General features: G+C 49.1%; 1 protein-coding gene across 3 annotated transcripts in view; it reads left to right on the top strand.

Annotated features, from left to right (window-relative positions):
• Positions 1–25,653, top strand: part of LOC140395292 (lipoprotein lipase-like) — a 243,639-nt gene that overhangs the window by 28,135 nt on the left and 189,851 nt on the right. For 2 of the 3 annotated variants that reach the window (XM_072482878.1, XM_072482876.1), the window contains exons 2-5: positions 8,288–8,475; positions 8,879–9,058; positions 9,859–9,970; positions 10,319–10,552. In XM_072482878.1, coding sequence (XP_072338979.1) covers positions 8,288–8,475; positions 8,879–9,058; positions 9,859–9,970; positions 10,319–10,552 — 714 coding nt within the window. The remainder of the gene's footprint in view (positions 1–8,287; positions 8,476–8,878; positions 9,059–9,858; positions 9,971–10,318; positions 10,553–25,653) is intronic. The other variant, XM_072482877.1, reaches the window with a different exon arrangement.

Here is a 25,653-nt window from a genome sequence, read left to right as displayed (position 1 = left end):
GGCGATGTTCACCGCCAAGTAGTAGTTCATTATATTCAGCAACGCCAGTGCCCCCCACCCCCTTCCCCCCAAACTCCTCCCCATCGCACGGTCTACCCCACCCAAACAAACTCAGAGATCAACATGTTAACGTTTTTAAAGAACAACTTTGGGGCAAAGATCGGGAGGTTCTGAAATACGAACAAGAACCTTGGCAGCACCGTCACTTTTACTGTCTGCATCCATCCCGCTAATGACAGTGGCAGCACCTCATGAAGCCCCCCTTTCATCTGCTCCACCAGCTGAGTCGAATTCAACTTGTGCAACTGCGCCCAGCCTCTGCTCCCCTATCTTTAAGTGCATCTCCTGCAAAAATGCCACGTCCGCCTTCAGACTCCTCAGGTGCGCGAATGCACGTGACCATTTGACCCGCCCATTCAGCCCCCTCATCTTCCACCTGACCAGATTGGTTGCCCACCCCCCCCCCCATCCCTTGTTCAACCATATCCCTTTTTGGGCCAGCCCCCCGGCCCGTGTCACGCGACCCTTCAAGCCCGCCCTCAGATGTCCACCGTCATCGATCCCTTTCCAGCTGCGTGAACCACACCCTAGTCAGCAACTTTCCCCCTCCCCTCCTTTCCCAAACAAAACAACAATCCCATCCCCCTTCCCCTAATTCCATCTCCTGGCAACCCCCCACTGCTCTCCCTAGCCTGCAAGCTAGCATATTGGCCCCCGCCCAAGGGCTCCAAACCCCCTATCTCCCCCAATTCCCCTCTCTCCCAGTCCACACTCTCCCAAAAAGCAGAAAAGCTGCACTCACCCTTGATGTTCCCCCGCGGAGGGCCTGCCCTCCAAACACCCAGCCTTCAAAATAAAAGGAACATTTCAAGGGGAAAAGTTTCTCGAGAACAAAGAAACATTTGCACAAATTCCTCCAAAGTTCAATGTCCTCCTTCTCGTGTCAATCCATTGTCTTTGAGAAACTCCATCACCCCCTCTGACGTGCCAAATAATACTCACGATTCTGGAAAGGCACCCAGAGGCGTGCCGGGTACAGCGTTCCTAACTTCAGCCCCTTCTTAAAGAGGGCAGCCTTGACCTGGTTAAACCCGGCCCTCCTCTTTGCCAGGTCTGCTCCCAGGTCCTGGTACACCCGCAGCTCACCCTCTTCCTAGGTGCACCTCCTCACCTGCCTCGCCCACCGAAGGAGCTTCTCTTTATCCAGAAAGCTGTACAACCGTACCACCATCGCCCTCGGCGGCTCGCCCGCTTGTGGTTTCTTCATCAGTGCCCTGTCCACTTGGTCAACCTCCATAGAATCATAGAATTTACAGTGCAGAAGGAGGCCATTCAGCCCATCGAGTCCGCACCGGCCCTTGGAAAGAGCACCTCACCCAAACCCACATCTCCACCCTATCAATGTAACCCCGTAAACCCACCCAACATTTTTGGACACTAAGGTCAATTTATCATGGCCAATTCACCTAACCTGGACATCTTTGGATTGTGGAAAGAAACCAGAGCACCCGAAGGAAACCCACGCAGACATGGGGAGGACGTGCAGACGCCGCACAGACAGTGACCCAAGCCGCGAAGCCAGGGGCTGGTCAAAGGCCCCCCATTAACTGCTCCAGCATTTTGGCCACGTACGTGCCAGTCTCTGCACCTTCGATGCCTTCGGGCATCCCCACGATCCTCAGGTTTTATCTTCTGGAGCGATTCCCCAGATCCTCTACCTTCTCCTTCAGCCTCTTCTGGGTTTCCCACATCACCCTCACTTCGGCCACCAATGAGGCCAACTGCTCCTCGTGCTCCCCCACCGCCTCCTCCACTTTCTGGATCGTCCGGCCCTGGGACTCCAGTCTCCGCTCCACTCTCTCAATACCTGCTTTAACCGGCTCCACCACTTTGGCCCGGGCCTCCAGAGCCTCCTTCCTCTGCTGGCTGCACAGTGTTCAGAAACTCCACTAGCTGCTCCGTTGACCACTAGGCGGACAGAACAACCCCTCTGCCATCTTAACCAGAGGCGCACCGCAAAGACTCTCCTGTTCCAACAGCGCTTTTCTTCTCATTTGATCTAGTTCGTAGATCCATCCACCAGCCACACCAGAGGAGTTACACCTTCTCCAGGTACTCCTACAGCGTTTTCCATCCAAAACTTCAATGTTCAGACGTGGGAAGGACCACAAAATATCACCTTGTGCAATTGCTCAGTCCATGACCACCACCGGACGTCCCCACCCATCATTGCTGACATCAGGGCATCAGTGCTCACCACTCCCCAGCAGCACCATTCTCCCCACACCTTAGGAACCCCTCAAAATGGGGTCCTCCAGATGCCCTGCTCTGTGGCATTGCCAACGAGGTCCTGTCTCCTCCCATGCCTTTGCTGGCCATGAACCTGATTATGCCACTGACAGGGGTTAAGGAAGATCTCAAACTGATATCTCACTGCCGCATATAGAGGCTCAGTTTGTATTCTGAAGGTGCGTTATATGAAGGTTCAGGTTGTATTCTGAAGGTCCAGGTTTTATTTTGATGGTGCGGTATATGGAGGTTCAGGTTGTAATCTGAAGGTGCAGTATATGGAGGTTCAGGTTGTATTCTGAAGGTTCAGGTTGTATTCTGAAGGTACGGTATATGGAGGTTCAGGTTGTATTCTGAAGGTGCAGTACATGGAGGTTCAGGTTGTATTCTGAAGGTGCGGTATATGGAGGTTCAGGTTGTATTCTGAAGTGTATGTAGGTGTATTCAGGTGTATGTAGGTTCAGATTGTATTCTGAAAGTGCAGTATTGGGGGTTCAGGTTGTATTCTGAAGATGCGGTATATGGATGTTCAGCTTGTATTCTGAAGGCTCAGGTTGTATTCTGAAGGTGCGGTGTATGGAGGTTTAGGTTGTATTCTGAAAGTGCAGTATATGGGAGTTCAGGTTGTTTGCTGAAGGTGCAGTATATGGGGGTTCAGGTTGTATTCTGAAGGTGCGATATATGGAGGTTCAGGTTGTATTCTGAAGGTGCAGTATATGGGGGTTCAGGTTGTATTCTGAAGGTGCAGTATATGGGGGTTCAGGTTGTATTCTGAAGGTGCGATATATGGAGGTTCAGGTTGTATTCTGAAGGTGCGGTGTATGGATGTTCAGGTTGTATTCTGAAGGTGCGGTATATGGGAGTTCAGGTTGTTTGCTGAAGGTGCAGTATATGGGGGTTCAGATTGTATTCTGAAGGAGCAGTATATGGAGATTCAGATTGTATTCTGAAGGTGCGGTGTATGGATGTTCAGGTTGTACTCTGAAGGTGCGGTATATGGAGGTTCAGATTGTATTCTGAAAGTGCAATATATGGAGGTTCAGGTTGTATTCTGAAGGTGCGGTATATGGAGATTCAGATTGTATTCTGAAGGTGCTATATATGGGGGTTCAGGTTGTATTCTGAAGGTGCTGTATATGGATGTTCAGGCTGTATTCTGAAGGTGCGGTATATGGAGGTTCAGGTTGTATTCTGAAGGTGCAGTATATGGAGGTTCAGATTGTATTCTGAAGGTGCAGTATATGGAGGTTCAGGTTGTATTCTGAAGGTGCTGTATATGGATGTTCAGGCTGTATTCTGAAGGTGCGGTATATGGAGATTCAGATTGTATTCTGAAGGTGCGGTATATGGAGATTCAGATTGTATTCTGAAGGTGCGGTATATGGAGGTTCAGGTTGTATTCTGAAGGTGCAGTATATGGAGGTTCAGATTGTATTCTGAAGGTGCGGTATATGGAGGTTCAGGTTGTATTCTGAAAGTGCAGTATATGGAGGTTCAGGTTGTATTCTGAAGGTGCGGTATATGGAGGTTCAGATTGTATTCTGAAAGTGCAATATATGGATGTTCAGGCTGTATTCTGAAGGTGCGGTATATGGAGATTCAGATTGTATTCTGAAGGTGCGGTATATGGAGGTTCAGGTTGTATTCTGAAGGTGCGGTATATGGAGGTTCAGGTTGTATTCTGAAGGTGCGGTACATGGAGGTTCAGGTTGTATTCTGAAGGTGCAGTGCATGGAGGTTCAGGTTGTATTCTGAAGGTGCGGTATATGGAGATTCAGATTGTATTCTGAAGGTGCTGTATATGGGGGTTCAGGTTGTATTCTGAAGGTGCTGTATATGGATGTTCAGGCAGTATTCTGAAGGTGCGGTATATGGAGGTTCAGGTTGTATTCTGAAGGTGCAGTATATGGAGGTTCAGATTGTATTCTGAAGGTGCGGTGTATGGATGTTCAGGTTGTATTCTGAAGGTGCAGTATATGGAGGTTCAGGTTGTATTCTGAAGGTGCTGTATATGGATGTTCAGGCTGTATTCTGAAGGTGCGGTATATGGAGATTCAGATTGTATTCTGAAGGTGCGGTATATGGAGATTCAGATTGTATTCTGAAGGTGCGGTATATGGAGGTTCAGGTTGTATTCTGAAGGTGCAGTATATGGAGGTTCAGATTGTATTCTGAAGGTGCGGTATATGGAGGTTCAGGTTGTATTCTGAAGGTGCAGTATATGGAGGTTCAGATTGTATTCTGAAGGTGCGGTATATGGAGGTTCAGGTTGTATTCTGAAGGTGCGGTATATGGAGATTCAGATTGTATTCTGAAGGTGCGGTATATGGAGATTCAGATTGTATTCTGAAGGTGCGGTATATGGAGGTTCAGGTTGTATTCTGAAGGTGCAGTATATGGAGGTTCAGATTGTATTCTGAAAGTGCAATATATGGAGGTTCAGCTTGTATTCTGAAGGTGCGGTATATGGAGGTTCAGATTGTATTCTGAAGGTGCGATATATGGAGGTTCAGGTTGTATTCTGAAGGTGCAGTATATGGAGGTTCAGGTTGTATTCTGAAGGTGCTGTATATGGATGTTCAGGTTGTATTCTGAAGGTGCGGTATATGGAGGTTCAGGTTGTATTCTGAAGGTGCGGTATATGGAGGTTCAGGTTGTATTCTGAAGGTGCAGTATATGGAGGTTCAGATTGTATTCTGAAGGTGCGGTATATGGAGGTTCAGGTTGTATTCTGAAGGTGCAGTATATGGAGGTTCAGGTTGTATTCTGAAGGTGCAGTATATGGAGGTACAGGTTGTATTCTGAAGGTGCGGTATATGGAGGTTCAGATTGTATTCTGAAGGTGCGATATATGGAGGTTCAGGTTGTATTCTGAAGGTGCGGCATATGGAGATTCAGATTGTATTCTGAAGGTGCGGTATATGGAGATTCAGATTGTATTCTGAAGGTGCGGTATATGGAGGTTCAGGTTGTATTCTGAAGGTGCTGTATATGGAGGTTCAGGTTGTATTCTGAAGGTGCAGAATACGGAGGTTCAGATTGTATTCTGAAGGTGCAGTATATGGAGGTTCAGGTTGTATTCTGAAGGTGCAGTATATGGAGGTTCAGATTGTATTCTGAAGGTGCGGTATATGGAGATTCAGATTGTATTCTGAAGGTGCGGTATATGGAGATTCAGATTGTATTCTGAAGGTGCTGTATATGGAGGTTCAGGTTGTATTCTGAAGGTGCTGTATATGGATGTTCAGGCTGTATTCTGAAGGTGCGGTATATGGATGTTCAGGTTGTATTCTGAAGGTGCGGTATATGGAGGTTCAGGTTGTATTCTGAAGGTGCTGTATATGGACGTTCAGGCTGTATTCTGAAGGTGCGGCATATGGAGATTCAGATTGTATTCTGAAGGTGCGGTATATGGAGATTCAGATTGTATTCTGAAGGTGCGGTATATGGAGGTTCAGGTTGTATTCTGAAGGTGCAGTATATGGAGGTTCAGATTGTATTCTGAAGGTGCGGTATATGGAGGTTCAGGTTGTATTCTGAAAGTGCAATATATGGAGGTTCAGGTTGTATTCTGAAGGTGCGGTATATGGAGGTTCAGATTGTATTCTGAAGGTGCGATATATGGAGGTTCAGGTTGTATTCTGAAGGTGCAGTATATGGAGGTTCAGGTTGTATTCTGAAGGTGCTGTATATGGATGTTCAGGTTGTATTCTGAATTCTGAAGGTGCGGTATATGGAGGTTCAGGTTGTATTCTGAAGGTGCTGTGTATGGAGGTTCAGGTTGTATTCTGAAGGTGCAGTATATGGAGGTTCAGGTTGTATTCTGAAGGTGCAGTATATGGAGGTTCAGGTTGTATTCTGAAGGTGCAGTATATGGAGGTTCAGATTAGAACATAGAACATAGAACATAGAACAATACAGCGCAGTACAGGCCCTTCGGCCCACGATGTTGCACCGAAACAAAAGCCATCCAACCTACACTATGCCATTATCATCCATATGTTTATCCAATAAACTTTTAAATGCCCTCAATGTTGGCGAGTTCACCACTGTAGCAGGTAGGGCATTCCACGGCCTCACTACTCTTTGCGTAAAGAACCTACCTCTGACCTCTGTCCTATATCTATTACCCCTCAGTTTAAAGTTATGTCCCCTCGTGCCAGCCATATCCATCCGCGGGAGAAGGCTCTCACTGTCCACCCTATCCAACCCCCTGATCATTTTGTATGCCTCTATCAAGTCTCCTCTTAACCTTCTTCTCTCCAACGAAAACAACCTCAAGTCCATCAGCCTTTCCTCATAAGATTTTCCCTCCATACCAGGCAACATCCTGGTAAATCTCCTCTGCACCCGCTCCAAAGCCTCCACGTCCTTCCTATAATGCGGTGAGATTGTATTCTGAAGGTGCGGTATATGGAGGTTCAGGTTGTATTCTGAAGGTGCAGTATATGGAGGTTCAGGTTGTATTCTGAAGGTGCAGTATATGGAGGTTCAGGTTGTATTCTGAAGGTGCAGTATATGGAGGTTCAGATTGTATTCTGAAGGTGCAGTATATGGAGGTTCAGATTGTATTCTGAAGGTACGGTATATGGAGGTTCAGGTTGTATTCTGAAGGTGCAATATATGGAGATTCAGATTGTATTCTGAAGGTACGGTATATGGAGGTTCAGGTTGTATTCTGAAGGTGCGGTATATGGAGGTTCAGATTGTATTCTGAAGGTGCGGTATATGGAGGTTCAGGTTGTATTCTGAAGGTGCGGTATATGGAGGTTCAGATTGTATTCTGAAGGTGCGGTATATGGAGGTTCAGGTTGTATTCTGAAGGTGCAGTATATGGAGGTTCAGGTTGTATTCTGAAGGTGCGGTATATGGAGGTTCAGGTTGTATTCTGAAGGTGCGGTATATGGAGGTTCAGGTTGTATTCTGAAGGTGCGGTATATGGAGGTTCAGGTTGTATTCTGAAGGTGCAGTATATGGAGGTTCAGATTGTTCTGAAGGTGCAGTATATGGAGGTTCAGGTTGTATTCTGAAGTTGCGGTATATGGAGGTTCAGGTTGTATTCTGAAGGTGCAGTATATGGAGGTTCAGGTTGTATTCTGAAGTTGCGGTATATGGAGGTTCAGGTTGTATTCTGAAGGTGCGGTATATGGAGGTTCAGGTTGTATTCTGAAGGTGCTGTATATGGAGGTTTTGACGTCTGGTGTATGGAGGTCTGGATTTCTGTGATATGAGCTGTTCAGTAATTCCTCTGGGTTATACCCTTAGCTTTCATAGAATTTACAGTGCAGAGGGAGGCCATTCGGCCCATCGAGTCTGCACTGGCTCTTGGAAAGAGCACTCTACCCAAGGTCAACACCTCCACCCTATCCCCATAACCCAGTAACCCCACCCAACTCGAAGAACAATTTAGCATGGCCAATCCACCTAACCTGCACATCTTTGGCCTGTGGGAGGAAACCGGAGCACCCGGAGGAAACCCACATACACACGGGGAGAACGTGCAGACTCCGCACAGACAGTGACCTGAGCCAGGAATCGAACCTGGGACCCTGGAGCTGTGAAGCAATTGTGCTAACCACCATGCTACCGTGCTGCCCCACAATGCTACCGTGCTGCCCCTTCTTATACTGAGTGTGATGATGAGGCCATAGAGGGAAAGACTTCTGGAGTTCCGGCAACATTGATTCTGGAAGGAAAACATAAACAAAATGGTCGCAGGGGAAGCTTTTCTAATGTTTGGAGAATGAACTATGGAGTAACATCATGATGGAGATGAATTGATATGGCCTCTAGCAATAGAGGACCAGTCTACGATCCATCAGCTCCTCCAGGAATAGAGTGTCTCTATTCATTTATCCTTTGACTCATGACCCAGGTGTGTCCCTTGTCCCTCTCTCTGTGTGTTCAGTGTATTTTATAGGCGTTAGATGCCAGTTTGTTTCCAGTTCCTCCAAGTGTCAGTGAACATTTAGATATCTATTCCTCTGCCTGTATGCAGGTAGTGCCCTTGAGCAGCACAGCAACGATGTTGAAGGTCTGAACTCCATTAAAACCAAGTTCTCACTGCGATATGGTTCGAAACCAGATGAAGACCTGTGTTATATATTCCCTGGACATGTGGATTCTCTAAGCAAATGTGGCTTCAACACAACCTCCAAGACTTTCCTAATCATCCATGGCTGGAGTGTGAGTATAGAATCATAGAATTTACAGTGCAGAAGGAGGCCATTCGGCCTATCGAGTCTGCACCGGCCCTTGGAAAGAGCACCCTACTTAAGGCCACGTCTATACCCTATCCACGTAATCCAGTAACCCCACCTAACCTTTTGGACAGTAAGAAGTCTTACAACACCAGGTTAAAGTCCAACAGGTTTGTTTCAAATCACTAGTTTTCGGAGCGCTGCTCCTTCCTCAGGCAGAGGGGGAGGAGGGGGGGCTTCCTGGGAGCAGTGTTTGGCCCTGATCAGCAAAGTGCAGAAATCTTGTGTGACAGAGGCTTGTGACTCACCCTGAGGCGCTCCATGTCTTACTGAAGCTGCTCAGGAACTTGTTCAGGGAGAGACTGACTGCCTCGTTTATATATTTTTAGGTGAGTGGGATGTTTGAGAGCTGGATTGAAAAGTTAATAATCGCTCTGTACCAGAGAGAGCCTGATGCGAATATCCTCGTTGTGGATTGGCTCGATCGGGCCCACCAGCATTACCCAATCGCAGCCAAGAATACCATGTTGGTTGGTCAAGACATCGCCAAGCTCATTAATTGGCTGGAGGTGAGGAGATTCAAAGCCCCTGGGCGGGATTCTCTGAAATGGAGACAGAGTGTTTGCGCCGTCGTGAACGCCGTTGAGGTTCACGAAGGTGCGAAACGGCCCCTATCCCGACCGATTCAGGGCCCAAAAATGGGCTAGGAGCGGCGCCGCGTCATTTACGCGCCCCAGGCCTTGGCGCCGCGTAAAGGCGGCGCCGCATACATGACGCGGCCGGCGCCGCATAACTGGCGTCACCCGCGCATGCGTGGTTGCCGTCCTCCCCGAGTCCGCCCCGCAAGAAGATGTCCGACGGATCTTGCGGGGCTGCGGAAGAAAGGAGGTCTTCCTTCAGAGAGGCCAGCCCGACGATCGGTGGGCACCGATCGCAGGCCAGACCCCATTTGAGGCCCCCCCCGGTGCAGGATCCCCCCCCTTGCAGGCCGCCCCCCAGCATTCCCACGCTGTTCCCGCCGGCAGCGACCAGGTGTGGACGGCGGTGGGGGAAACCCGCCATTTTGGGCAGGCCGCTCGGCCCATCCGGCACTGAGAATCGCGGGGTACCGGTGAATTGCCATTTTGGCTGTCTCGGGCGATTCATTGGACCGCGCCGCGCGAACCGCGATTGTGCTGATCTGGCCGCTTCCGTGAATCGTGGGAGGGCATCGGACCGGCGTCGCGGGAAAATTTGGCGACCCAGGCGATTCTCTGAAACGGCGCGGGAGCAGAGAATCGCGTCCCTGTTTCTCCCAGAGGAACATATAATTATATTGTCACATGATTTCCTTTTAAACCAATAGCATCTGTTTTTCTGGTTCTCATAGAAACAAGAAAATAATCTGCTTAACAAGATGCACCTGATTGGATACAGCCTTGGAGCTCACGTGGCTGGTTTTGCAGGGAGTCACACAGCCAATAAAATTAGCCGGATTACAGGTAGTGCAGTGAAAATATTTCTGATTGGCTCATTGTATCCCTGACTGATTCAAGGTGGACTGTGTGTTTATGCCCTGTGATTGTTTGGATGGCACAATGCCAGCCTTTGGTGTGGCACAAAGTGGAGGCAGACACTCCTCCGCTCAGTGAAATTGGTCTAATAACATTGCCCCTGCTACCCCCACTGCTCCTTGCAGAGGCTGGCTTGTACTGTCACTGTCTCTGTTAATCCTGGGGTAACACATTACACTGTAAGAAGGCCATGGAGAGACTGGAATATATTTTAAAATTTGTGGGTAAAAAGCGTGTTATTAAAATCTGACTCCAATTTCCCAATCCTTCTTTTAGGGCTAGATCCCGCTGGACCAGTATTTGAAGGAACCCATGCCCACGGCCGGCTGTCTCCCGATGATGCTACTTTTGTCGATGTTCTCCACACCTTCACCAGGGAATCTCTGGGAATTAGCATTGGGATTCGGCAGCCCATCGGACATGTCGACATCTATCCAAATGGAGGCAGCTTCCAGCCTGGCTGTGACCTGCAAAAGGCTGTGAACAACATTGCCACATTCGGCATCTTTGGTAAGAGGTGGAACTGGGTGGAGCAGTGACTGGTTGGCTTCCATTCTGGAACATGGGTTTAGATCCAATCCTGGATGATGGATAAAGAATGTCAAGGCTTTGGAGAGGGTCCAGAGATTGTTGCTAGGATAGTACTGGGATAAGGGACTTCAGTTGTCCTGCGAGCCTGGAGAAGCTGGGGTTGTCCATAGAGTACTGCAGCAACTCACCAAGGCTTCTTCAACAGCACCTTCCAAACCCGCAACCTCTACCATCTAGAAGGGCAAGGGCAGCAGGCGTCTGGTAACATCACCACCTGCAAGTTCCCCTCCAAGTCACTCACCATCCTGACTTGGAAATATACTGGCCGTTCCTTCACTGTCGCTGAGTCAATTTTCTGGAACTCCCTCCCTAACAGCACTGTGGGTGTACCTACACCACATGGACTGCAGCATCTCCAGAAGGCAGTTCACCACCACCTTCTCAAGGGCATTAGGGGATGAGTAATAAATGCTGGCCTAGCCAGCGACGCCCACATCCCTTGAAAGAATACTAAATTGCCCCTTAGTGTCCAAAAGGTTGGGTCCGGTTATTGGGTTGCAGGGATAGGGTGGAGGTGTGGGCTTAAGTGGGGTGCTCTTTCCAAGGGCTGGTGCTGATTCAATGGGCCGAATGGCCTCCTTCTGCACTGTAAATTCTATGATTCTATGATAATGAAAAATAAAGAGAAGCTAAAAGGAGATTTCATTGAGGTGTTCAAAGCTATGGTATTGATGACAGTAAGAAGTCTTACAACACCAGGTTAAAGTCCAACAGGTTTGTTTCGATGTCACTAGCTTTCGGAGCGCTGCTCCTTCCTCAGGTCATTCACCTGAGGAAGGAGCAGCGCTCCGATAGCTAGTGACATCGAAACAAACCTGTTGGACTTTAAACTGGTGTTGTAAGACTTCTTACTGTGCTCACCCCAGTCCAACGCCGGCATCTCCACATCATGGTTTTGATGGAGGACGGAGGAGCTATCTCCGCTGGGAGAAGGATGGATAGTCAGAGAAGGCAGAATTAAGATCATTGGCAACAGAATGTGAGATGAGATGAGAATTTATTCACCGAGTTGCTATGATCTGTAATGTGCAGATTCAGGAGGAACTTTGAAATGGAATTGGATAAATTGAAAAGAATTCTGAGACTTGGGGAGCAGGGGAGTGTGACGAATTATCGTAGAATCATAGAATCATAGAATTTACAGTGCAGAAGGAGGCCGTTTGGCCGATTGAGTCTGCACCGACCCTTGGAAAGAGCACCCCACTGAAGCCCACACCTCCACTCTATCCCCGTAACCCAGTAACCCCACTTAACCTTTTTGGACACTAAGGGTAATTTAGCATGGCCAATCCACCTAACCTGCACATCTCTGGACTGTGGGAGGAAACCGTAGCACCCGGAGGAAACCCACGCAGATACGGGGAGAACGTGCAGACTCCACACAGACAGTGACCCAAGCCGGGAATCGAATCTGGGACCCTGGAGCTGTGAGGCAACTGTGCTAACCACTGTGCTACCGTGCTGCCCACTTATCAGATAATTAGAAAACTCTTTCAAAGAAAAAGCACCAACAAAGCAATGGCCCTGGTCTGTGTATTGATTCTATGAACATCGCGGCAGTGTAAGTGAAGTAGTTTGGAATAGTTGCTGTCCATCATAAGATAGATGATCACTAACTTGTCAAGTCTCAGCATGAATGAAGTTCCTGTGGTGTAGTCAGGCCTCGAGTCGCAGGTAAGGATTAAGGTCGATTGTAGGGGGTACTTTACTGTGTGATGAATCTGTAATTCATCTTGAGGCTGACAACAAAGTGCAGGAAATAATACTTGTGGTGGCTCGAGGCAATACTAGGGAGACTCCCAGTATAACGGAACAAGGCTTCAATGGTGACAATTCAAGGTAAACTATAACAAGCACAGAGTCACTAAACAGATCTTCATTCTCTGGCTGCAGGGTCTATTCTGCCCGGGACCCTGCTCCCAGGGCCCCGCCCTTCAGAATCATAGAGTCCTAGAGGACAGCACAGAGAAGGCCCTTCGGCCCATCACATCTGCGCCGGTCAAAAGCAACCACCAAAGTATTCAAATCCCATTTCCCAGCACTTGGCCCACAGTCTTGTATGCCCTGGCATCATAAGTACACATCTAAATACTTATTAAATGTTATGAGGATCTCTGCCTCCACCACCCTTTCAGGCAACAAGTTCTAGACTCCCACCATCCTCTGGGTGAAAAGGTTTTTCCTCACATCCCCTCTAAATCTCCTGCACCTTACCTTAAATCTATGCCCCCTGGTCATTGAGCCCTCCACCAAAGGGAAAAGTTTCTGCTTGTCCACTCTACCTCTGCCCCTCATAATTTTATACATCTCAATCATGTCCCCCTCAGTCTCCTCTGCTCCAAGGAAAACAACACCAGGCTATCCAATCTTTCTTCATAGCTAAAACTCTCCAGCCCAGGCAACATCCTGGTAAATCGCCTCTGCACCCTTTCCAGTGCTATCAAATCCCTTCTATAATGTGTATTCCAGAACACCACACAATACTCTTGCTGTGGCCTAACCAAAATGTTATACAGTTCCAGCAAAACTTCCCTGCTCTTAAACTCTATACCTCGGCTAATAAGGGCAAGTATACCATATGCCTTCTTAACCACTGGTATCCACCTGATCTGCTACCTTAAGGATGCACATGCATACCAAGGTCCCTCTGATGCTCAGTGCTTCTCGGGTTCTACTGTTTATAATGTATTCCCTTGCCTTGTTTGTGCTGCCCAAGTGCATCACCTCACACTTATCCGGATTGAATTCCATTTGCCACTGATCAGCCAATCTGAGCAGCCAACCTGTATGCTCCTGTAATCTAAGTCTATCCTCCTCACTATTTACCACGCCGCCAATTTTCATATCACCCACGAACTTACTGATCAACCCTCCTACAATCATATCTAAATTTATATAAACCACAAACAGCCAGAGCCCCAACACTGATACCTGCAGGACCCAAATCGACACAGGCTTCCAGTCAGAAAAACACCCCTCAACCATCACCCTCTGCTTCCTGCCACTCAGCCAATTCTGGATCCAATTTGCCAAATTTTCTTGAATCCTATGGGCTTTTACCTTTTCGATCAGTCTCTCATGTGGGACCTTATCAAAACCTTGTTGAAGTCCAAATAGACTATGTCTAATGGATTGCCCTCATCTACACACCTGATCACCTCTTTGAAACATTCAATCAAGTTGGTCAGACATGACCTCCCCTTAACAAAACCAGGCTGACTGTTCTTGATTAATCCCTGCCTCTCCAAATGCAGAATAATTCAGTCTCTCAGAATTACTTCCAATAGTTTCCTCACCACTGAGGTTAGACTGACTGGCCTGTAACTTCCCGGTTTATCCCTTCCTCCCTTCTTGAATAATGGGAGCATGTTGGCGATCCTTCAGTCCTCCGCACCTCTTCTGTGGCCAGAGAGGAATGGAAAATTATTGCCTGCACCCCTGTTACTTCCTCCCTTGCCTCACTCAACAGCCTGGGATACATTTCATCTGGCTCTGGAGATTTGTCTACTTTTAAGCCTACTAGACCACTCTGAACCTCTTCTCTATCTATGTTAATCCCTTTAATTTTATCACAGTGCTTCTCCCTGATTTCTATACCCACACCTCTAACGAGTGAACACTGACACAAAGTATTCATTTAGAACCCTACCTATGATCTTTGCTCCACACACAAATTGCCACTGTGGTCCTTAATGGACCCTACTCTTTCTCTAGTTATCGTTTCACCTTTAATGTGATTGTAACACAACTAGGAATTTCCTTTATTTTATCTGCCGATTTCCTTTCATACACATTCTATATGCCTCTAGGTCTTCTGCTGTTTTGAACCCTCCATATCTGCCATTGGCCTCCCTTTTTCTCCTTATCCAATGATGTATATCCCTCGATATCCAGGGTTCACTGGATTTGTTGGTCCCATCCTTTTCCTTGACTGGAACATGTTGGCCCTGTACGCTCCCTATTTCCTTCTTGACTGCTTCCCACTGTTCTCTCACAGGTTTACCTAAAAGTGTCTGTTCTCAGTCCACTCGGGCCAACTCATATCTGATCTTATTGAAATCGGCCTTCTTCCCGTTTAGAACTTTGATTTCAGGCCCATTCTTGTCCTTTTCCATAACAATCTTGAATCTAATGCTCCCCCACTGATACGTCAACCACTTGTCCAGCTTTGTTACCTAAAATTAAGACCAGGACTGCCCCCCTCCCTTGTAGGTCCTTCTACTTTCTGGCTTAAAAAGTTCTCCTGGATGCATTTTAAAAATTCCGCTCCCTCTAAACCTTTCACACTCTGGCTACGCCCGTTAATGTTGGGGAGTTGAAGGGTGCGATTCTCCACTCCCACGCCGGTTGGGAGAATCGCCTGGGCCGCCAAAATTTCTAGGGACGCCGGTCCGACGCCCTCCCGCGATTCTCCCAAGCGGCGGGAACGGCCCGGTCGAGTTTCGCGGGCCGCAGGCCGGAGAATCGCCGGAGACACCCAAAATGGCGATTCTCCGGCACCCCCGCTATTCTGAGGCCCGGATGGGCCGAGCGGCCAGGCCAAAACGGCGGGTTCCCCCCGTCGCCGTCCACACCTGGTCGCTGCGGTCGTGGGCGGTGCGTGAACGCTGGAGGGGGGGGGGCCTGTGGGGGGGGGGCGAGGGGGGATCCTGCACCAGGCTTTACCTGAAATGTGGGGTGGCCCGCGATCGGTGCCCACCGATCGTCGGGCCGTCCTCTCTAAAGGAGGACCTCCTTCCTTCCGCGGCCCCGCAAGATCCGTCCCCCATCTTCTTGTGGGGCGGACTTAGAGAGGACGGCAACCACGCATGCGCGGGTTGCCGCCGGCCAACCCGCGCATGCGCGGATGACGCCTGTTATGCGGCGCCGGCCGCGTCATCTATCGGCGCCGCTTTTATGCGGGCAACAAGGCCTGGCACGTGTAGATGACGCGGCCCCGATCCTGGCCCATTGTCAGGGCCTGAATCGGTCGGGACCGGGGCCGTTCCGCGCCGTCGTGAACCTCGACGGCGTTCACGACGGCGCGGCCACTTCGGCGTGGGAGTGGAGAATCGCGCCCGAAATTCCCCGCTATCACTACCCGATTACTTTACATTTCTCTGAGATTTGCCTACATATCTGCTCTTCTATCTCTCTCAGACTGTTAGGGAGCCTATAGAGTATTCCCAGCTACTCTTTTTTTAGTTTTGAAGTTCTACCCATAAGACTTAATTTGAAGAGCCTTCTAAGATGTTGTCCCACCTTACTGCTGTAATTGATTCCCTGATCAAAATTGCGACACCCCTTCCTCTTTTACCTCCTTCCCTGACTCACCTGAGGATCCTATATCCTGGAATATTGAGCTGCCAATCCTGCCCCTCTCTCGGCCATGTCTCAATGACAGCAATGACACCATAACCTCGTGGTTTAGTTTGTGCCCTTAACTCATCTGCCTTGATCGTCAGACTCATTGCATTAAAATAAGTACCATCCAATCTTGCCAAACTCCCTCGTGACTTAACTGGTCTAGACATTCTATGCCTTCCTGACTCACTTGCTGTCTCTTCTAATTTGGCTGTGCATCTCCCCCTTCTGAATCTTCTCTCAGGATCCCACCCCCCTGCCAAGTTATTTTAAACCTTCCCTAACCGCAAACTTCATTGCAAGGACGTCAGTCCCATTTTGGATTAGGTGTAACCTGTCCCGCTTGTACAGGTCCAACCATCCCCAAAAACGTTTCCAATATCCCAGAAATCTCAAGCCCTCCCTCCTGCACCATTTCTCCAGCCACACATTCATCTGGACTAACCTATTTCATCAGTCACTCGCATGTGGCACCAGAGATAATCCAGATAATACCTTCTGGTAATACCTTCTGGTCCTGTTTTTTAATCTATTTCCTAGCTCCTTAAGTCTGCTTTCAGGACCTCACCCCTTTTTCTGCCTATATTTTTGGTACCAAAATGTCTGTTTACCCTCCCCCTTCAGCATGCCCTGCAGCTGTTCGGTGACCTACCTGACCCTGGCATCATTGAGGCCTGGATTCTCTTTTGCGGCCACAGAAACGCCTGTTTGTTCCCCTTACAATTGAATGCCCTACCGCTATAGCCCTGACATTCTTCCTCTTCCTCCCTTGCGCAGCAGACCCAGTCATGGTGATATGAAATTGTCTGCCACTGCTTTCCCCTACACAGTCATCTCCCCCAACAGTATCCAAAACGGTATAGCTTTTAGAAAGGGAGATAGTCACTGGGGACTCCTGTGCTGCCTTCCTCCACTCTGCCTGGTGGTCACCCATGCTCTTTCTGCCTGTTCAATCCTCACCTGTGTTGTGACCACCTCACTGAACGTGCTATCCCCGACTTACTCAGCAACGCGGGTGCTCCACAGTGAATCCACCCTCAGCTGCAGCTCCGAAAGGCGGTTAGCCAGTAGCTGCAGTTGGACACACTTCCTCTACACATGGTAACCAAGGAAATCAGATTTGCTACATAGCACAGGGGGAACATATCACCTGTGGGAGCTCTCCTGCCATGACTACCCTTAAGCCCCTTATTTACTTCCTTTATGAACGAAAAATTATGCTTATATAAGGAAATTATTAACTTACCTCCTTTACACTAACTTTACTTCCTTTACCCTACTTTGTTTACTTATAGTACTTTATTCTAATGACCCTGACTTTCACTTATTTGTGTTGTTTCAGTTAATCCTCTCTTCCAAAAGAAAACACTTTTAAAAATCACAACTGCTTGTCTGTGACTCTGACTGCTGCAAGGATACCCCTCCCAGACCGATTTCTCGCTGCTCTTCAGGGTTCACACTCTCCCACGCAATAAGCCCCATGCCAGTCACGCAAACCATGTGGACCTGCCCCTAAAAGGGGCCACATCACCACACCCTCCCCCCTTAAGTCCCTCAATAACATATTTGCAGAGCAGGTTATGTACAGTAACTATATACAATTAAAAATTAAAACGGTTGAGAAACACAAAGGGAGAGAGTCCATAACAATTCATCACAATGTCAATCTGTTGGGCGATTTTCTGGGTCTCGTGAATCATCTTAATCCCCAATTCCCGTACCAGCCTCCCCGAACAGGCGCCGGAATGTGGCGACTAGGGGCTTTTCACAGTAACTTCATTTGAAGCCGACTTGTGACAATAAGCGATTTTCATTTCATTTTCATTTCAATTGGCTCCTCCATCTCTGAGGTAGCAACGTTGTCATCCCTGCAAGGCTGTCTCTGAGATTCGACCACCAAGGCAGACAGAGGCGGACTTACAATAAAACACACAGAGCTGCAGCGTGGGGCTCCGGCCAATGGCAGGGTCCCATACCGGGAGGTGGCTGTGTCTGTCCCCAAACGTGTCTGTCCGCCTCTGCTGTGAAGCCTTCGGTGAGGCGAGGAGAAGACACTGGGCAGCGGGACGTTTCGGGGAGCAGCAGGGCGACTCTTGATCTCCAGGCCAGGGCTGAGGAGGTCTGGCGGGTAACCAACCGAAAAGAACAGAGGCCATCAGGCCAGATAGCCAACAGTAACAGCCTGGCAGCCAGCCAGGAGCACACACGGTCATTGAGGGTCGAACCTCGAGGCCCAGACACCGAGCGAGAGGCGCGAGATGAGCAGAGCAGCAGTCAGGAAGTGCGAAGGTCAGGCAGGCGGCGTCGGCGTCGTGTCTCTGGGCATCAGTGAGCAGCGGCCTATGGGCATGGCACGACCCGACCAGCGCCAGAGGCCAGGCAAGGCTGAGAGTGAGAGGGCTGGACTGGGCAGAAACCTGACTGGGCAGTGAGGGGGAGATTTTTAGTTTCTGTGCCTTGCATTGTGTGAGCTGAAAGTGGGCACGGCCAGGACGCATTGGCGTCATTCGCAATGGGGTTCGACGTCATTGGGAGTGGGGTGCAAATTCATTGGGAGGTGAGAATCGACGTTATTGGGGGCAGGGCTTGACGCCATTGGGCAAAGGGCTCAAATTTATTGGGGACGGGGATCGGCATCATTGGGATGGGGTTTGACATCATTGGGGGTGGGGCTAGCTGCCATTGGGGTAGGGCTCGACATCATTGGGATAGGGCTCGACATCATTGGGATGGGGCTCGACATCATTGGGGTGGGCTCAAAGTCATTAGGGGAAGAGCTTGACATCATGGGGTGGGGCTCGATGTCATTGGGGTGGGGCTCGATGTCATTGGGGTGGGGCTCGATGTCATTAGGAGTTGGGCTTGGCATCATTGGGGTGGGGCTCGACATCATTGGGGTAGAGCTCGATGTCAGTGGGGTGGGGCTCAAGGTTATTGGGGGTTGGGCCTGTGTCATTGGGGCAGGGTTGATGTAATTGGGGACGGGTCACTACGTCACCAGGGGGTGGAGCATAACGTGGAGCTCCTGCAAAGAGGGAGAGTGCCTCCAATAGTGTAAGTCCGCCTGTGACAGCAGGGACATTCCATCTCTCGCTCCCTCCTGTGAGTGGTAATGTCTGTTGTCCCTGGCAGGGATCGCACTGGCGCACCATGCATTCAATATCCTTAACTATGCCAGGTCACCAAATGAAGCTTCCAGCTAGTATTTTCATTTCTGTTGGGCTCGGATGGGCATTGTACAATTTTGCAAGAATGGCTCTCCTGCTGGGGGTGGTATCAGCACTTGGGAACCTCAGAATATGACTCCATCCTCACAACTAAGTTTGTCTTTGAGAATGAGACCAGGCCTCAACTGGTCAGATTTACCATGGTGCACTTCTCTTTGGACAGAACTGGGTCAAGCTTTCCAATCCTGGGCATGTTTCATTCACTGTTTTATGATGCTTTTTGATTTCTTTGTTTGTTTTGGAGGTTTCTCCCTTCCCCCTCGAATTCTGAACTACTGCGGACTTGTGATCGATCAGGTTTACACTCGTCACCAGCGTGGTGGCTCGGGGCAATACTAGGGAGACTTCCAGTATAACAGAACAAGAGTTTATTGTCAACAAGTAAAGGTAAACTGGACACAGACATCGAGTCACTAAACAGGTCTTCACCTCGGGGTCCAGGACCCCCCCTGCCTGGGGCCCTACTCCCAGGGCCCGCTGCTTTTTCCCCATTGGTCAGGGTTTGTGCGCTTCCTCACGATAGGCCCCGAGCTGGTCACGTGGACTGCAAAGGTTTGCCCCTTAAAGGGACCGCGCTTCCAAATGCCATTGCCAGCACTCCAAACCTTTATTTCAATAGCGACCTCTCAGTTCGCAGTCTGACACAGTATGGGATTTTTAAACTTTACTTTATCTTCACAGAACAGATTTGGAACTGAGTTATTTGTAAATGTTGTGTTTTAAAACAGGGGGGTGACTGTGTGGAGTTTTGCACTTTCTCTCCATGTCTACGTGGGTTTCCTTTGGGTGCTCCGGTTTCCTTCCACAGTCCAAAGGTGTGCAGGTTAGGTGGATTGGCCATGCTAAATTGCCCCTTAGTATCCAGGAGGTTAGGTGGGGTTACAGTGATAGACTGGACATGGGCATAAGTAGGGTGCTCTTTCCAAGGGCCAGTGCAGAATCAATGGGCCGAATTGGCCTCCTTCTGCTCTGTAAATGATTCTATGATTGAGGGAAGTAGCGAGTTTTATTGACAGACCGACAGGTGAATCACAGGAACAGCCGGCATGGGGGCAGAATTACAAATTTCTCTGATTACTCCAAATATAAGGGAAAGAAACAGACACATGGGCAGTCAGTCAGCTTAACCTGGGAATGGTGTCATGCAAGGGAAACTCAATCATCTGAAACTTGGAGCCAGTGAGGCACAGGGAAATTTGATTGAGCTCACTAATAGGGTTACTGCTGTGTGTCGTCACTGTACCTCCTGGGAAGTCGGAACACATTCCGCACAGGTCCACCAATGTCAGCATTGTGCATTCCATTTGCCTTCTTAATTACATACTATACCTGCAAAACTAACTTCTTGTGACTCATGCACTAGAACACCTAGATCTCTCTGCACCTCAGAATTCTGCAGCTCTTCTCCATTTAAGTAACACTCTGCTTTTTTATTCTTCCAACCAAAGTGAACGACTTAATGTTTCCCACATTATAGTCCCCATCTGCCGGATGTTTGCCCGTTCACTCAACCTATCCATATCCGTCTGCAACCTCCCTATGTCTTCACAACATATTTTCCTCCCGGCTTTTGTATTATCTGCAAATTTAGCTACCATGCCTTTGCTCCCCTCATCTAAATTATTGATGTAAAAGTTGAGACCCCAGCGGGATTCCACTCATCACATCCTGATGATCAGAAAAAGACCCATCTTCATTGCATCTTCTGTTTTCCATCAACCAGCTAATCTCCTCTTTAGGCTAATATGTTACCCCCTACATCATGAGCTCCTAATTTGCACAATGACGTGGCACTTTGTCAAATGCCTTGTGGAAATCCAAATACAGCACATCTATAGGCTCCCCTTTATCCACAGCACATTACTACTTCAGAGAACTCCAATAAATTGGTTAAGCATGACTTGTGCCTTGTAGATGGTGGACAGGCTTTGGGGAGTCAGGAGATGAGCTACTCGTGGCCGAATTCCCAGCCTATGACCTGCTCCTGTAGCCTCAGTATTTATGTGGCTTGTCCAGTTTAGTTTCTGGTCAATGGTAACTGTCCCCCCTCCCCCACAGGGTGATTATATGATGATAATGCAAATTAATGTCATGGGGAGCTGGCTAGATTCTCTCTTGTTGGAGATGGTCCTTGCTTGTCACTCGTGTGGCACAAATGTGACTTTCCACTTGTCGGCCCAAGCCTGGATATTATCCAGGTCTTGCTGCATTTGGACATGGACTGCTTTGGCATCCGAGGAGTCGCGAATGGTGCTGAACATTGTGCAATCATCAGTGAACATCTACAGTTCTGACCTTAGGATGGAAGAAAGATCATTGCTGAAGCAGCTGAAGATGGTTGGACCAAGGACACTACCCTGAGGAACTTCTGCAGTGATGCCTGGAACTGAGATGATTGACCTCCGACCACCACAACCATCTTCCTTTGTGCCAGGTATGACTCCAACCAGCAGCGAGTGATCCCTCTGGTTGCCATTGACTCCAGTTTTGTCATGGGCAGTCGATCTCACCTCACTTCTGGAGTTCAGCTGTTTTGTCCATGTGTGAACCAAGGTTGTAATGAGGTCAGGAGCTGAGTGACCCTGGTGGAGCTCAAACGGAGTGTCAGTGGGCAGGTTAATGCTAAGTAAGTACTTCTTCATAGCACTGTTGATGATCCTTTCCACTACTTTACTAATGACAGTGAGTAGACTGACAGGGTGGTTATTGGCAGGGTTGGATTTGTTCTGTTTTTTTGTGTACAGGACACACCAGGGCAATTTTCCACATTGCCGGGTAGATGTACTGGAACAGCTTGGCTAGGAGCATGGAAAGCTCAGAAGTACAAGAATTATGTGCTGGGGCTAAGATGGATCGTCCACTCATCACTTCTGGCTGAATTTTTTTGCAAATGTTTCAGCCTTGTCTTTTTCACTGATGTGCTGGGCTCCTTCATCATTGAGGATGGGGATATTTGTCGAGCCTCCTCTTCCAGTGAGTTGTTTAATTGTCCACCACCATTCATGGCTGGATGTGGCAGGACTGCAGAGCTTAGATCTGATCTGTTGATTGTGGGATCACTTAGCTCTGCCTGTTCCAAGATACTTTTGCTGTTTGGCACACAAGTAGTCCTGTGTTGTAATTTCATCAAGTTGACCCCTCATTTTTCGGTATGCCTGGTGTTGCTCCTGGCATGCCCTCCTGAACTCTTCACTGAACCAGGGTAGATCCCCTGGCTTGGTGGTAATGGTAGAGTGGGGGATGTGCCGGGCCATGAGGTTATAGATTGTGATCGAGTACAATTTTGCTGCTGGTGGTGGCCCACAGCAACCCACAGTTGCCCAGTCTGGAGTTGTTCAGGATCTATTCTATTTAGCACGGTGGTAGTGCCACACAACCTGATGGAGGGTACCTTCAATGTGAAGGTGGAATTTGTCTCCACAAGGTGTGTGTGATGGTCACTCCGACCAATGCTCTTGTGGATAGATGCGGTTGTGGTGGTTGGAGGTCAGTCATCTCTGCTCCAGGACATCACTGCAGGTGTTCTTCAGGGTAATGTTCTAGGCCCAACCACCTCCAGCTGCTTCATCAATGACTTTTCTTCCATCACAAGGTCAAAAGTGGGATGATTGTTGATTATTACATATTGCTTATATACAATTTGCAGCTGCTCAGATAATTCCATATGCAGCAGAATTTGGGCAACATTTAAACTCGGGATGATAAATGGCCAGGGGCATTCATGCTGCACGTTTCAGGTAATGAGCATCTCCAACAACATAAGCACCAACTCATGACATTCAACAGCGTTAGCGTTGCTGAATCCGGCAATGTTAACATTCAGAGGGTCATCCTTAAAGGGTAGCAGAGTGGTTAGCACTGCTGCCTCACACCAGGAACCCAGTTTGATACTGACCTTGGGTGACTGTCTATGTGGCGTTTACACTTTCTCTCCGTGCCTGCGTGGGTTTCCTCCAGGTGCTCCGGTTTCCTCCCACAGTCCAAAGATGTGCAAGTTAGGTGGATTGGCCATGATAAATTGCTCCTTCGTTTCCAAAGATGTGCTGGTTATGTGGGGTTACGGGGATAGGGCAGGATGGTGGGTCTGGGTAGGGTTCTCTTTCAGAGGATTGGTGCAGACTAGATAGGCCAGATGGTCTCCTTCTGTACTGTAGAGATTCTATGACACTTGACTCAAATGAACCAGCCATGTAAACGGCAGAGCTACTAGAGCAGGTTGGAGGCAGAATATTCTACAGTGAATAGCTCACCTTACAGGAAAGTGGCACCCCATCTACAAGTAAATTAATGTGGACCAAGCCCACCAGAATGCTAAGGCAGCGGGATCTGCCATTGACAGAATACCCTGGACCCAGGGGGCGATCAACAGGATGCATGTTCCCTACAAGTGCCTGCTGATGACAGAGGAGCAGGAGGAGGCGGAGGAACATGTGGCATCCTGTGAGGAGGAAAATGGGCAGGAGGGGCAGGAGGACAAGCCCGAAGAAGAGCCAGAGGCGGCAAGAGTCCGACATGCCAGGAGGACCCGGGAGGCTCTCATCATCTCCAGATTCTCCTAGGACGAGGCTGTGCCCCTCAGCTCAACACCACCCCCCATTTCATCCCTCCACCCTCATTCCCATCCCCTCCAAAGAGGTTGGAACAAAGATCTGTTAAAGATCTGTCAGTGGGTCAACTAACACGGCCGGACAGTGATGATCACTCACCGTGAGGAAAACTCTGGTGCTCCTCAGTTTATGAGAAAGTCTTTCTGCTGACAGCGCACTCACAGCGATGCTCCTCAGTCACTGGACCATGCTCTGAACAGATTCTGCATCAAGGGCTTTCGATCTTGGACCGCTGTGGGTGGGGGGGAAGATGGAGGGCAACAGGGGCAACGGGGGTGGGGGTTGCAGGCAGGCTCACAGTGAAGACTAACGTGACTGAGGCTTCAAATGTATGAGTGCGATATGTTTTAACAGTGAATATTTCACTGTGACGGTTTTCCATACCCCCTAGCTCTCTCCTCAGGCAGTCCCAATTTCCAAGGCCTGGTCCTCATAGCGGGTGAGGACTCAGATCTCTGGGATTCCTCCTGGCCATCCTGCCCACACTGACGGCCGCTGTCACTGTCACTGCCTACCAGGCAGCATTGCCGACCCTGCTGCTGGTCCTCCCATCCCTTTGGGGAAACAGGGTGCCCCTCCTCTCCTCCACAGCATCAAGAAACCTGGCCAGGTGACCATCCCCAAAGCGAGGAGCAGGTCCTCCTGCTGCTGTGCTTGTGTGTTGACTGGGAGTGAGTATGAGGAAGTGTTTAAAAGTAGCTCCCCCTTGTTAGCAGGGAGCTGCTGAGGTGCGAGTCTGGCAAATCAGGCATCGAGGGAGCCAGGCATGGCGAGATTCTCGTTTGTCTCATTTGTGGCACTAAGTGCTGATCTCGCCAACGCGGCCGCCGTGAAAATCCCAGCCAAACGCGCCCAAAACCGGACTTTAACTTGAGTCCGCTGAATGTGCTCCGTCTTTTCATGAGGAGGAGCTTCATGTCGTCCATGAGGTGTCCTCAGATTCCACCAGTGAGGATCATATGGCGCAACTTGGACAACGTGGGGTTCTTATGGGTCCAAGCTTTAATCTGTCTTGCAGAATTTGGCAAGGTATCCTTTGGGGTATTTGTTGATAACGTTGTACAATTCATCAATCTCTAATTAAAAATTTTCCAGCCAGTCCAGTTGGATCTTCTGAGGCAATCCCTGCCCATTAGACCAGGCCCTGATCCTTGCACGACTATGAGTGGAAGTATTACCGACTGCTGTTCATAAGTTACCGGGGTCATGGTGGTCTCCGTAATCTTCAAAATGTCTTCCCTGTACGTAGCTAGTCTGGCCCTGGTGTCCTTTAGGTTTAAGGGTGGAATACCATTTGGAGATGCTGGAATGTCTGTTCCCTAAAGATGGAGAAGGCCACTCCCATATCCACCTCCATCTCTAAGGATTGACTGTTGACAAGCAGCCCGATACTTATTAGAGCGACCTTGGTAGTGATGACGCAGTTTAACTGCATTGTTTCATCCTCTGAGGGCTGCATACGTGTAAGGTCGGTGTCGGAGGTGGCTTTGGTTCCTGGTCTGGGTGGCACGCTTACTGCTGATTCTAGCAGCCTTGCCTGCATTGTGCCCTACGACATCACCTACAGCAGCCTTGCGGCTGATGCCTCTGATCCTCCGGGGAGCTTTCCCGGGTACTTCTGGGGAGCCAGGATGCCCTTTTGGAATATTGGATTTATGGTGGGCGAAGCATGTGGGTGACTTCACCGGATACCCTGGCTTCTCTATGCAAAGACCCTCCTCCCAACCTGAGGACTGTACTTTCCGTCAAGCCTTGATGTTCTTGAGCCTATTTCTCGGCATTTCCCAGGGACAAAGCTATTCCTATATAGCCTCTTGAGGTCTAGGTTGTTAATCCCACATAC

The sequence above is a fragment of the Scyliorhinus torazame genome, chromosome 18, assembly GCF_047496885.1.
Source record: "Scyliorhinus torazame isolate Kashiwa2021f chromosome 18, sScyTor2.1, whole genome shotgun sequence".
Lineage (NCBI taxonomy): Eukaryota > Metazoa > Chordata > Chondrichthyes > Carcharhiniformes > Scyliorhinidae > Scyliorhinus > Scyliorhinus torazame.
Note: the sequence above shows the minus strand (reverse complement) of the source record. Positions and strands in the feature narration are given on the sequence as shown.